The sequence below is a fragment of the Erithacus rubecula genome (genome assembly GCF_903797595.1).
Source record: "Erithacus rubecula genome assembly, chromosome: 8".
Lineage (NCBI taxonomy): Eukaryota > Metazoa > Chordata > Aves > Passeriformes > Muscicapidae > Erithacus > Erithacus rubecula.
This window is the reverse complement of record NC_136659.1, coordinates 13574676-13589183: the sequence shown is the minus strand read 5'-3', so window position 1 is coordinate 13589183 and position 14508 is coordinate 13574676. Positions and strand designations below refer to the sequence as shown.

At 37.2% G+C, this 14508-nt stretch overlaps 1 protein-coding gene across 4 annotated transcripts in view; it reads left to right on the top strand.

Moving 5' to 3' along the window:
* The window catches only part of NBEAL1 (neurobeachin like 1), a 76865-nt gene that overhangs the window by 11510 nt on the left and 50847 nt on the right, over positions 1-14508 (top strand). For all 4 annotated transcript variants that reach the window (XM_079310937.1, XM_079310936.1, XM_079310938.1 and 1 more), the window contains 7 exons: positions 2643-2734; positions 7846-8007; positions 9312-9393; positions 9584-9711; positions 10534-10616; positions 12484-12569; positions 14086-14392. In XM_079310937.1, coding sequence (XP_079167063.1) covers positions 2643-2734; positions 7846-8007; positions 9312-9393; positions 9584-9711; positions 10534-10616; positions 12484-12569; positions 14086-14392 — 940 coding nt within the window. The remainder of the gene's footprint in view (positions 1-2642; positions 2735-7845; positions 8008-9311; positions 9394-9583; positions 9712-10533; positions 10617-12483; positions 12570-14085; positions 14393-14508) is intronic.

Sequence of the window (14508 nt, the reverse complement as noted above, 5' to 3'; positions counted from 1 at the left end):
GGTTTACCACTTCTTTTGGGAAAATAGAGGATAGTTGAAAAGGTAAGTGAAAGGAGAACTTAACAGCTTTTTTTTTTTCATTTTTCATTCCACCAAATTTAAACTCCAAATTAAGTGGGAGTAGCTGACCTCAAGAAAAAGTTCAAGATAAAGATGCTGGGTAGGGTAATTGAATTGTACATAAAATGACAGTATAAACAAAACAGCTGATACCTGTTATTACTGCCTGGTTTTATTATGAACTTGGAATTTTAAACCACTGTAAAAAGACTGTTTCTCCTGAACTATGATGCCTTTGGTTTGGAAGAGTGTAAGATGCATCTGACTCAGACAGGTCTTCATTAGCTGTGTTTTAGGACATTTATATGTACTTTGCCAAGGGTAACACTTAGCATTTTCAGTTTCCTTTCTTAAAACTGCTTCAGTAAAATGTAGATTTCTTGCAGCTTTGCTGCTAATAAAGAAAAAAGAAAACCTGGGCCAGATTTGAAGTTTGAAACCTGTTTATAACTTCTGTTTTTAACAGTTTTGAAATCACTTACATATTTTAATTGTAGCCTGTCTGCTAAACATTTTGTTACTTTTACCTGAAATAAACTTCTGCCTCACAATTCTTCATTTTTGTTTGTTTCTGGAAAGGAGGCATGCCTCTGTTAGCTGGTGTATAATGGAGATCTATTTCTTGGTGTTTCTCATGTTGCTAAGTGATCTTGTTTACTTTTTTTGCCTTCATGATTAAAAAAAAAAAAAATGTCCAAGTGGTTTTGAGTTAGTGCTGTTGCTTGGATGGAAATCTCTAGATTTGACTCTGAGTCAACTATTGCATAAACTGTTTTCCGCTGGTGCATACCAGTAGTGCTACCTGGTATTTTGATATCAAATCAGATTATTTTAATAACTTGGAATATTACATTATTGAATGGCAGAGGATTGAGATAGGTGTTGGATTGAATAGTGTGCTGCAGGGAATGATCAAACAGTACTGCAGTTCTTGGTTTTTACCAGGACTGGGAGGAGTACCAGTGGCAAAGCAAATTGAGCAGTATATGCTCTACAGGTAGGCAAAACCTTTTGGCTGTTTCATAACACGTGGTTTATTCTTGCCATTTGGGCTGTTTCTTGAATATTCTCTGCCAATGTTCTCTTATTCCCAGTCTGCATTGATAGCTTTGGAAAGGTATTGTAGTTGAAAGATGATGAAGCTTGAAACTGATTTAGACTATATCATTAAAAAGGAGTAAGGAGGCATTTAATATAATTTCATCTTTATCCCTACCTTTCCCCTTTTCTCATCCTTGACTTTTTTAAAGCAATTTAAAGTCAAGTAGTGTTTTTATTTGTATGTCTGCTTTCATGGTGAAGAGCTTTGCAGCACTTGAGGTTCTGGATTTATGTGTTTATTTTATTCTGAGGTTGTTTTGTTTTTGTGGATTTTTTGAACTTTGTTTTATTTGTTTGTTTTGTTGGGTTTTTTTTTTTTCCCTGTGGAAGGCTCTTGTAGGTAGCTATTTTGTACTGACAGGACACTGTCAGTCTTTCTTGGTGACTTTGTTTTACACTGACATTGCTGCAGAAGAGTGTATATTGGAGATATTCACTGTTTGCTCTTCAATCTTAACTCTGCAGGGAAACATCTTATTTGGAAACATCTGTGGTAATATAAAGGCAACAAACAAAAGGGAGGAGATACAGAAGAGGGAAAATGAGGAAGAAAAATGTTTTCAACTTCTGCAAAATGTTACAAATTATGGGGTGGATTCAGAAAGTATTTGACATCTCAAATACTTCAGGAAAAACTTTTAAAAATGTTTTAAAAATTATTTGTAGCGTGGAATGTGCATGTGTGTTAATGGACCGGATTGCACAGTCCTGGCAGAGGAATATGTTAACTATGGGCTGGCAACTTATTTTTGAAAATTAAGTAGCTTGACTTCTAGAGTAAGACTACCCCAAATGCATATTTTGACAGTTTCCCTGTGTGGTTTGCTGTGGTTTAGTATCTGCCTCAGTTCCTGGGACAACGTCCAGCCCTGAGGGACTGCTCATCACAAACAGAGTCTTTGTACTCTACTAGAAACAACTAGGAAGCTTAAATGTAATTTTCTATCTGTTTAATTGCTATCAAGTGTGCAAGTCAGTTTCTACATTGTCTTTCTGAACACCATCTGTCTCTCTTCTGCTATTATCTGGCATGTTGACCTATGAGTGAAGCAGAAAGAAAATTATTTTGTGATTAGGATTGCTGTTAGGGTTCTTATTTAATTTATGAGCTGTAAGGATTGCTGTGTACTAGTATCTATGGTATCAAGACTAGAGCATATTCTAATCAGTTTGTAAAGGTGGTATGGATGATCCTGGAGAATAAGTTAAGATGGTCTGTGAGCGGAAAAGCTAAAATGCTTTGGTTGATACTGGTGCCAAGAAGAGGAAACACATAAACTAAAGGATAGAGCAAAAATGTCCCATCAGCACAAAGTACACAGGTGGCAATTTTTCCTTTTAGTTCTAAAAAAATGTGTATTCCCTCCTTTCTCCCAGTTGAAATGCATTAAATAGAAGCTTTTAATTTGAGGCAGTATTACAGAGTTGTTGATAGATGACCTTGAGTGTAATATTGCCTAATGTTCTCTTCCTTTTTACAGAAAGATCCAGATTACCTGAAGCTCTGGTTGGATAGTTTCGTGTCTAGTTATGAACAGTTTCTGGATGTGGACTTTGAGAAGCTGCCAACGAGGTATGTAGAATTGGAGACTTGTTCATCTTTCCCTGATATCTGAAACAAACCTGGCTGAGAGCCCAGTCTTTTTCAATGGAAGTGCTGCCTTTAAACAAAAGAAAGTTTTTTTAGTTGTCAAGTGGCACTGACATTCATTTGAAGGTCGAGTTGGGTTGGGAATGTTGAAACTAGGCAAATACTGGTATTTGTATTGTATTAGGAAATTGGCATGAGTACTTCTTGTTCTTGCTCATAGAAATATAATTGTTACTCATTGTGTTCCTCAATTTTTTTTTTTGTTTTAAAGTAAGTATTCATTAAATGTTTCATATGAAACAGTGTTTACTATCTGCATCAGCAGTGACAGAAGAGAAGCAAGATGTAGGTAGAAAATTTGTAATCTTCTTTCAGGGGTTGCTTTAGATTAAGGACAGATGAAATGCTCAATGAAGGATTTGGGTATCTCAGCTGAAAACATTTACAGATTAAACTATGCACCAGTTATAGATTTGAGTGATTTCCTTGCATCCATGAAGATTTCAGGGTAAGAGTATTGCTGATTTCCCCTGTGTTGCTGACCAAAAACTCCCACTTATAATCATGAAGGTCTATTAGAGCCTAATTTCAGAGTTTCATGATTTAGTACTTTAAATGTGTATGCTGTGTTATCATGATTGTTTTCATGTCTAACTTTAAGAATGAGGAGTAAAAACTTAGGTGTTGGATGTTTTGCCTTGCTTTTGAGGTACTTGGATGAACTAGGGATTTTAAGAAAAACCAAATGGTAAAGGATTCAAACTTCATGAGAACTGGTGTCAGTATTGTAGCTGATACCACTAATGGTGTTTGAAAGGAAGGAATGGTGCTCCTTGCATGATGGCTGCATTCCAAGCCCTGTTGAAATCAATGGAAATTCTTTAATGGGCTTTGGATCAGATCCTGTTTGAAGTGCAAGCGATAGCCTCAACTGTAACAAGGAAATGAATGCTGCAACTGGATCTCAGCAGATAAAACCTGGACTTCCCAGCTCTTTGTATTAAAATTTTCCTCATAATGCCTATATGAGTGCAAAATACATAGTGCAATTACCAGTAAGCAAGACCTTCTAGTTAGTTCAGCTCTTTCTGAAAATTTATTCTGTTGTAGTGTCAAAAATGCATCTTACTATGTTTACTTAAGCAAAAAAAGTTTGTCCTTTGATGCAGGTTAATCTTTAACATACTATTTAGTATAAATAGGAACACTGGAACAGAAGAATGCCTTGGTACTTTGATTTTAAGTTTTTTAAAATTTATTTGTACTCTGAGTTTGTGTTTTTAGTGTATGTGCTCATGTTGGTTTTTTTTTTCAGCACCATAAAGCTTAGTTATGCAGAACAGTAGCAGCATCTTCATTGTGATAAATGGTGACTTTAGTGAGTGTAAAAATAATGTGTGTTTTTCTGAGCTTAATGACAGGATTAGTGATTTAGTCTAAAAGATGAGAAGCATGTGGATTTAGCCTCATTTGTGTAACAGATGTAAAGAAGAAGCATCAGAACACAGGGATGAAGGCAGATCATTCCTGTGCTTTTATGTCTGCATTAAAAAACCATGGCAATCAGATACTAGAATTAACAAAGAATTGCAGTTTCTGCCCGTGCTTGAATTTGTGATATAATCAGGCATGTGAAAAGTGGCCTTTTTTTGGGCTTTGTCAATTTGTATTGCAGGCCTTTACATTGTGGGGCCCATGAAAAAGCAAAGTAGGTCAGTGTAGAACCACCAAATGCTGATTTCCAATGATTCCAGAGGCTACAGGACCCTGTGGAGTCACTTTGTTTTTTTCTTTTTAACTGGATTCCTTATTAGACAACTAATTCTGTCTGTTGGTCTTAAAAAAATATGATGCTAGCTAAAATGAGAAACTGAGTGCACCAATATTTTTTTCTTTTTTTCCTTCTATAAATCTTGTGTGTTTTACAGCTATATGCCTGAAGGGCCTTGTATAGTGAAAGGCTAATGCCAGGAAATTATGAGAAACTGTTTAGGGAGAAGACTTGTACAGATTGCTGGACACAACCAGCCTTTTGGAAGACAGACATGAAATTTTGTGTCAAATCTAAAACATATGTGGGGATTTTTAGCATCCAAGAAAATACCAGATAAGAAATGTAAAGATTCTATAACAGGTTTGGTTTGGGTTTTTTTTCCTTCCTGAAAGGACTCTTAATCGGCACTGTCACTTGCTGATTTAACTCATAAGAGTTTTCTTTCTATAAATTAGAATATCCAGTTTCCTTAAGTCTGCTTTGGAAATGTGAAAAATGCCAAGCAGTATAGAATTAGGAAACCTCTAAATATAGTGTGTGAGTGTATGCAGTATGATTTGCCTTTGAGTAGAGCTTACATAGTTATGCAACTTATAGGCTTTTACAGCTTCAGGTCTACCCCTATCTTCGTGCCTCTACTCTGTATGAGATGGCTCATTAATGATGTTGTTAATGCTTTTGCTGAAAAGGTGAGTATAGCTATGCTAATAGTTTGATCATTGAGCACAAAAGACCAGCAAACATGTCTGTTGTTTCCCTCAAAACGTGTATCCACGTCATACGTATTTAGCATGAAAAGGATAAACCTTTACCAGCTGGTGTGAGGGTTTTTTCTCCTCATTGGAGAGGAACTCTTATTTGATTCAATCCTTTTAAAAGTAACAAAGGCCTCTGGAGTGTTGTCATACTTTTTTTCTGCTTTTGGTTTGCATGATCTTGAACGAAGAGTGCTTAAAGGAAGCTCATTCAAAGTACCATAGAAACAGTATTTTATTAACTTGCTGACTTGAAATCCACATAAAAATGATGCAGAAATCATGATAGGAATGCTGATTACATGGTTTGTGTGATTACATGGGGCCTATTGAAAAATAAAGCCTGGTTTACTGGAGCAGTTTGTTCCCAAGTGCTTCCCATTGGCAGAGGAGAGTTCCAGTGTGTTTGTGCTGGAATAGGTGCCTACAGTGTGGAGGTGATGCAGTTCCCTTTCAGACACCTGACACAGTTTGTATGACTGCATAACTACATTAACATAAGGGAATTATAAATAAGAAGAGCCCAAATTTATCAAGTTCTTCCTCATATTTTGAGGCAAGGTACCAGCAGTAAAATAACAATGTCAGATAAGGTATGGGGGTTTTTTTAGTTAATATTTTTCCTTAATTTTGGAGTACTTACTTTAAACAGTGGGTCTGGTTGAGAAAAATTTAAATCTTTGTTTTAAATATAAGGGGCTTTGGTGATATAGTAGTAATTTGCCCTGGGGTGAAAACAAGCTTGTTTATTTATAAATATTTGCATTTATTTATATACTCTGTAGTGTATTCCTTTTGTGTAGTGCCAATTAGGATTTCTCATGGTGGTCTCACACATCTCTCCCAAATTCCCATGGGTTGTGCAACAGACAGGCAGCTACTGCAAAGAAAACATTCTTTGGGATGTGAGGCATGAAGGGTATGCTGTTTGCTCTCTTGTAAAGTATTCCATGGTTTTACTGAAAAAGACTTGTTAGCCATTTTAGGGAATTAACTTATGGAGATATGACTTCAGTGGTCAAAAAATACAGTTTTTCTAACACTGAGAGGGAATTACCAGAATCTGAAATACAAAATCTGTATTATCAGATTGAGTAACCATGCTTGTAGTTCCAGAGAGTATGGATCTCCCAGTATCTTGAGGGATAACTATCAAAGAAATTAATACTTCTTTCTTGGCATTTGTGTTGGGGAAAAAAAGCAGTTTCTCTCAGTTTTGTGGTTAGTGTGTTGCTATCAGCTTAGAGCCTTGGCTATAAAATTTCTCTTACAACTCTCTGAATCCCTTGAGATTCTGAATTCCACAATCTGAAAAGCAAATTGCACAAATGTGTGAAGAGGCAAGGAAATGAACAGTAGGTGGTTGCTTGTATAAGCATAGGTTTGCTTTCTAGGATATGGGAGCTTTCTGTCACTTATACCTGTCCAGGTGTTTTACTAAACTGGGTGTCTGGTTTTCCCTCCTATAAAGGCTTCCTTTTCAACATTAGAAGCTAAACCATGGATTGTTCCCCATTTTCCCAGAATAAAAGTCATGTTGGGTAGGGTTAGTTGCTGCGTTTCTACACATCTTTTTTGGTGGTTTTTCTTGCATAGATCCAACATGCACAGCAGTTGTATTAGTGAGATTTTGAGCTTGCTGAGTTTTTTTTGTTGTACTTTTCCACTGGCTTTGGCCATGCTGAAGGCTTTCTGTAAGCTGTAAGGTTCTTTCTTGTGTCTTCCTTTTCCTGCATAGGGTTTGTAGAGCATGTGTCAGGGTAAATAGCTGCTGCCAAAGGCTAACTGTTTTTAGCATGTGCAACTGTGGATAAACAGTTTTCATCCCAGAAAATGTTCTTACAGATCTGTAGATTTCTATACTGTTACTGAAACCAGTTTCCTAATGATTGTTCCTGGGTCATTTTCTTATTTGGTTTTGGATCACTGGAAAAAATATTAAACCATAAAAAACCCCATTCATTTTATCATGTCTTGGTTCTCACTGGTGTGTTTCTAAAAATGTTCTAGTTTGCAGAAAACAATAGGTGAGATAATGTTGTGTGGCTTTCTGAAATTTATGTAAGAGCAACATGAGGTTCACTGTTGATGAATACCAACTGGACTTCTGTGAAATAGTTGGCATGTTATTTATTTGGGCAGTTTTAATCTTCAGTAGAAAGTTGAAAATGTTCTTCCATATCTGTTTTGTTCTCAAGTTTCATTCCACTGTGGCTGTCCTGGAGATTTCCCTGGCCACCTGTTTACCTGATGAAGATCATGCAATTTCTCTGTGGCAATCAAGGCAGCTTATTGTATGGAGGAGGATTTAGGAAGCCACTTAATGCATTTTAACACTTCTTTTTTTTTTTCTTTTAATGTAATTTGTTGCTGGGGAAAAGAAAGCTCAAGCTGGTGTATTGCCACTGGACATTTCCTTGTGGTTCATTAACAAGTGTTTGTGATGTGTCAGCTGGGTGACCTTTCCCACAGAACTTCACTGGAACTCTACATGAGTACATGGAAATCAATTGGCAGCTTGGCATTTGTATGATTACAATTTTGTATCTGGCTTTTTTCATTAGGGTGGATGACATCCCGCCAGGAATATCACTGCTTCCTGATAACATTCTTCAGGTCCTCAGGCTCCAGTTGCTACAGTGTGTCCAGAAAATGTCAGATGGCCTTGAAGAGCAGCAGCAGACTCTGTCACTTTTACTTGTGAAATTTTTTATCATCCTTTGCAGGTATTTGTTCTAATTGCTACCTCAGCAAGGTTATTGTTTTGTTTAAGAGATCTTGATGCAACCTATGAATATAGATTTAAATGACACATACAATGTGATTTGATACCTTCCAGTAGATACCGAGAAATGACAATTCTCACAGTTGTCAAAATAAAGGCGGTGGGAATAAGAGAGAGAGGGGAGCAGTGCAATCATGTTAGCAATAATGTTTGCAGTAGGAATAGGAGGAGTTTAAACACTTTAAATTTCTTGCAGCGGTAGAAGTTAAACCTATGGGAATTCAAGATATTATGTACCTTCTATAAGAAGTACCTTTAAAAGAAAAGGTGCATTCTAACAAGTGTCAGCTATGAAATAACTTGAGCAAATTGTACAGGAAGAACTGTTTCACATTCTTAACATGCTTACAATTCCATAAACAGCTTGTGAAACTTATTACACTGCTCATGCAGCTGATTTCCTTCTGAAACTTCTGCCTGATAGTGTAATTCTGTTTACACAAATGAATAAACTGTTTTTAGGGATCTATTCGTCACTATTTTTTAAGTTTGCTGTTGCAAAATGCTTTTAGAGAGAGGAAGGGGATGAAATATAATGAGGAATCTCCTTTACTGAGGAGTGTTTGAAGCAGGATTTTTGAATACTTTGGCTTGCCTTACTTGTGAAACAATACAAAGAGCTGTATGGTAGTGTTTAAATATCCTGGAATATTGAATATGAGCTGAGTGGATGGTGGTAATGTGCTTCTGAATTGTAAACTGGTGTCACCTTTACTTGCTGAAAAGTTTTCCCATGCCATCACTTTGGTATCTGATCTTTGTAAGTTCAAAACTGAGAAATTCCTAGCTGTTGTTGCTTTATTTTCTAAAATAATGTATTAGGTGTTTGTTTTGCTCCAGAGAATTTAAAGTGAATAAATGTTTCTAAGTAATATGTTTCCTAAAGTTTTAGAAAGCATATGCACTAGTAAAGTGGAAGTTATTGTCTTTGTTGTCAGATGCCATTTCTGAACTTTCTATTTAGGGTGTCCTGGGAATCTGCTTAACCTCTGAAACCCCAAATTCCAGATGGAATTGGCCTGTAGCAGAGTGACTTGAATTTTTCTTCCTGTTAGGTGAAAACTTGTGAGCTCTGTAATGGTGACAGAAATGAACATTTAAGTATGTGCAGACTTTTGGAGAATATTTTTGAAATGTTGGTACCGTTTTGTATGAATATAGACAGAGTGCTAAAACAAGCATTGTTTGAACTAGCTTCAAATGGTACACTGTGTACAATCTGTGGTTTTTATGTTGTCTTCACAGGAATTTGGCTAATGTGGAAGAGATTGGAATGTGTTCATATATTAACCATGTTATCACCATGACTACGTTGTACATTCAGCAGGTACGTGGTTAATAATTTTTGTCTGTATTTCTGCCATGTGATACCTCCTGCTCATTTTTATGTGATTTGCTCTTTCAGTAGTAATGTTATGTGGGGAAAAACTTGTAGGCTCTGCCTTTATCTGGGGCTGATAAAGATTAATTTTAAACTTTTGGAAATTTTATGACCATAGCTTTTTTTTTCTTCTCAGTTAAAAAGCAAAACAAAAGAAAAAGAAGTGGAGGATCAGACCCCCATAGAAGAATTTGTGAGACATGCATTGGCTTTCTGTGAAAGTCTGTACGATCCGTACCGAAACTGGAGGCAGCGAATTGCAGGGTATGTGTGGGCCAGCACAGGATTGTAAATACTGGGATTTATGAGAGCTGTAACCATGAACCAATAGAATCACACCACAGAAACATGTTATGCTTTCTCTAACTGGATATGATTTAAGCAACTTTCAAAAATTATGGTTTGTTTTACTGTTAATATAAAAGTTGAAAGAAAATTAAATTTGAGGGTATATTAAGAGGTGATTGGTTGTAACTGATCACCATGAAGGTGCTTACATCACTTTCTCCTTCCAAAAACTGGCCACTTTTTTTCCAACTAGTGGAAGAAAGAATCCAAAAGGAATGTGTTGGGCAGACCTGCTTGAATTAGGGCAAAAGGAGTTACAGGAGTTCACAGTATAGAAAAGTTACATCATTGAAAATAAGCTTATAAGTGTATCAGTAGAATTGCATCCCTTTAATTGTGTGTTCCCTCCAGCCTAATGAACTCATAATGTTTTTTTGGCAATTTAAAATTGCTTGGTCAAGAAATTTGACAGTCTAGGTGGTTGCTTAGTTACAATAAATGCAGTCTAAATAACAGGTTGCTGGTTTTTCTATTTTATTTTTTTTAACTAAACCATTTTGTAAAATGTTAAGTATTTTTAGGTGCAGACTGAATACGAGGTTAGGGTTGATTCATGTTTTCAGGATGAAATACTACTTCACTATTCTTTTTCATCCTGTAGGCAAAAGATAACTCCTGATTTATGACAGCATTTTCTACTATGTCATATTATAATTTCATATGATAAATTAGTAAGTAAGTCATGAACAGAGGTATCATGTCTAACTTCTTTGGTGTATGTTTTTAATGCAATTACAGACGTTTCCTTAGTACAGTTGAAAGGAGCAGACAGAAGTACAAACCAGCTTCCCTCACTGTTGAGTTTGTCCCTTTCTTTTACCGTAAGTATTACTAACAGCCTTTTAAAAACAGTTTTCTTTAGAGAAGTGAACTTAGTGAGCCCAAATAACTTTCTCCTAAGCATGCCTGATAAATGTAAATGTCCCTTACTTGCTTTCTGAGGCTGAATGAAGTGAGTTACTTTGGTTTCTTGTTTTCCGTACTGGTTCTTTGCTATGAGCATCACTATTTTGCCATTCTTGCTCATCTTTAAAAGCCTTTTTCTTTATTTCTAGACTTTATTTCAGTGCCTAACATGGTTAGATAGGGTTGGTTTGCTAGGTTGCCAACTTTTCTTTTATTGTGTTGCATAGTGATTGCACATGAGATTCCTGTAGTAACTGTGCTGATAACTCTCATGGAAAAATAATCCTAGGGGAGTGTTCATGCACTTCTGTCTCTTTAATATGATTTAATGGCTACAAAAAATGAAACTGTGCCATGCAACTAGCAAATGCTCTTTGACCTTGAGTTTGGGAAATAATTTTCCCTCTGGTTAAGTCATTAAATATCATGGCTACTTTGGAATTCATGTGTTCGTACCATTGCTGATTGTTTGTACTGTAGAGAAGGACTTACATGTCCATGTTCTGTACTTAAATCTCAAGAATGTGGGATGCCCAGGTGGTTTGCCAGTTCAGCATACTGAAGTGCTAGTGCCTACAAAATTTTGTTGCTGGAAACCCACTCTAAAGGCTGCTACAGGGGAATGTTATCTGTAAGTTCTCTTCAGTGCATTGCCCTGTGGTTCCTCCTGTCTCTTAAATATCATATAATGTGACCAAGCTAAAAGTGTGCTAATTAGCAAGCAGATACTCATCTGCTTGTTGGCCAACTGGCAGAAAGGACAGAGTAAGAAATTGCTCAGCATGTGCCTTAAGTATTCTGCCATGACAGGACTAATTTGAGGGGCATGGTTTCAGTCTATCCAGCCTAATAATTTATTCACAATCTGCTGGGTATTGCTCTTTTCAACTTGGCTGAGGTTCTACAAATACCAGAGGCTATAAGTCAAGGAGTGGTGGTACTAGCTCACTAACAGTGTGATCATCTAAGTAAGCTTTGTTCTGTTTGGAAAACAGATTGGAAAAATAGCTCTGCAGTCTTCTTTTGTAACAGGCTTGGACATTCAGTATGAAGTCAGAAATCTTACTTGCCAGTAAGTGGTATTTCCAAAAAAAATTCTTTGTAGTTTCTTGCTGCTATGTTAGGTCCAGCATTATTGCTGTAGCAACAATACCCAGGTTATATCTATTGCTAAGAAGAGTTCCTGAGGCTGTCTAAGACTAATTTCTATCAGATATAGCAAGAGAAGAGATGCAGGATAGTTGTCATTACTCCTAGATAGTTGAAACTACTGCTAAGGTTACAAATCTGCACAGGATTCTCTGGCAATCTGCCTTCAAGTCAGCTCAGGGACTGTTTTTCGAATCTACCTGCACTGCATATGGCATCAGACTTTTCATGCCAAAATTTCTCTGAACTTTGTCATGCTTGATAAGTGGTGGTATGTTAGAATGCCCTTCTGTTTCTCATTAGTCTGGACAAAATGGGCTCATTTTTACCTTATGAATCAAGAGCAAAGGTTGTGTGTTTATAGTTCTGTCGGCTGGCACGGGAAGTTTATGCAAACTGAAGGTGTGACCCTGAGAATTCCTGATAAACGTGGAATGTTGTGGTACTTTGATAATGATGGAATTGGTGTGTTTGTGTCTGAGTTATATAAAACAAAGTGGAAATGATACAGTTGATTTTTTGTTGTTTTTTTTTTTTTTTTTTTTAATTTGGATGATCACAAGGAATAGAGAGGGTTTTTTATTATTTGTTGGTGAGGTTTTTTTGAGGAAAATCCCCTTTTTATTTAATCAGAATGCTTTCAAGAAAGTGAACATCTCAAGGAAAGCCTAAAATGTTGCCTGCTGCATCTCTTTGGAGCTATTGTGGCTGGTGGTCAGGTAAGGATAAACTAAACTTTTCAGCTGCTGAAACCTCCAAATGCTTGTTCCTTGTTTAAGATTTTTAAATACTCCATAACTTGTAAATGAGAATAATTTATTATCCATTATTAATTCTTTTTGTCTTAGGAACTTTGGGATCATTCTGGGCAATAACATCTAAATTCTAAAAGCTGGGTCCCAATTTCAAGTAACCATAGAAGTTTGCTCTTTAGAGCAACTATGTGCTCATATGAACTTACTGTAATATTTTAAAGAAAAAATATGTGCAACTAGATTAGGAATTTCCACCTGTAAAGATGAAAGTTTTGTGCTCATGTGCATGAAATTGATCTAGCTTGCTTCCTAGTGCTGAAAGTAAGCTGTTTCCAGTAGGAGGCATGGGGCCTTTACAGCTTGGAAGCAGTTTAAAGTCTTTGAAAGAACATAAGACAAAGAGGGTATTCATCAGCAGCAAAGCCAACATGCTTTTTCTCACCTGACTTCTGTAATGTCCTACTTAGCCTGGTCACAAGCAATTGCTGCTTCTGATGGTCTTGAAGAGAGTGTTTTTAAAGGTTGCCAGGGAGCTGCAAAGCCAGGCTCTGCTCCATCAGGGAAGGCAAGTAAAGTCTGAGCAGGATGGCAAGCAGCAGTTGACCTGACCAGCAAATGGTGTGATCTCACTATACACAGACAGAGTAATGGGAGCAGCTGTGGTGGCTGGAATCAACCAGCCCAGCCCACTGGACAAGTCAGTAGTGGTCAAGCCTGAAGTCAAGCCAGGAAGTTTGGTCAGCACATCAGAGTAAGGGTTTGCTCTCCTGGTGGTACCTAGAGTCAGTCAAGAGGCCAGTGGTTGCCAGCCCCACCATAGCCATGAGGCAGGGCTGAGGTCAGGCTGCAGTCCAGTCAGTGGGTCAAGTTCAAGAAATGACATGGCCAGGCATGGCCATGGCTGCAGTGTAGGTCAAATAAGTTAAGGGTTGAGAGCCAAAACTTGAATGCAGCTGCCTACAGAGGACAAGGAGTCCCTGACTCCTCAATGCTCATCACAACCCTGGGTCCCTGTGCCTGAGCCTATGCATCAGGCCCCCAGGAAGAAATGGGAAAATGCAATCAGGGCCCAGGCAAACGTTTACTAATTTTTATGTTCTTGCCACATGTTCCAAAGTATCATGAATCTCAGTCTAAAATGAAAACAAGGTGAAGGTTTGCCTCAAGCTAGCAGTTTATCCAGGCTACCTTATAAAATTTTGTAACACATGTTTAAGTTATATCTCCTTTTCTATGCAAGCAATCCCTTTGAAAAAGAGAGCCTATTAAAGTGAACAAAATGGGATGCATTTCATCTGTAGCCATCAGCATAATCCAAATTGAATGTTTCTTATTTATTTAACAGCTATACAACATTAGTAGATGCAATAATGCATATTGCATGGTTCAGATAACTCAAGTAGACACAACTGGTTTGAAGAGGTTTAAATTCTTCTAAATTTATTTTTCTTACTAATTCTTTTACCTGAATGGTTTTCAGAGGAATGCTCTTCAAGCAGTATCTCCTGCCACCATGGAAGTCCTGATGCGTGTTTTAGCAGACTGTGACAACTGGGATGACAGAAACCCTGAGGAAGTGAGCAGGAAGGCAGAGCTGACTCTGAAGTGCCTGACAGAAGTTGTCCATATCCTCCTAACCAGCAGTTCTGACCAGCGCCAAGTTGAGACAAGTACAATATTGGAGAACTATTTCAAGTTGCTTAATTCAGACCATTCAGCCTTACCTAATCCGAGGCGATGCAGGCAGTGGGAGAGCAGATTCATAGCACTACAGATCCAAATGCTGAGTGAGTACACAGCTCCTTTCAATATTTCTTCATATAATTCTGAAGCAAAAATTATTGACTTGGGTATGCAATTGAAAAATTTGTAACATTTCTTCTTAGATATTTCTTATTTAATA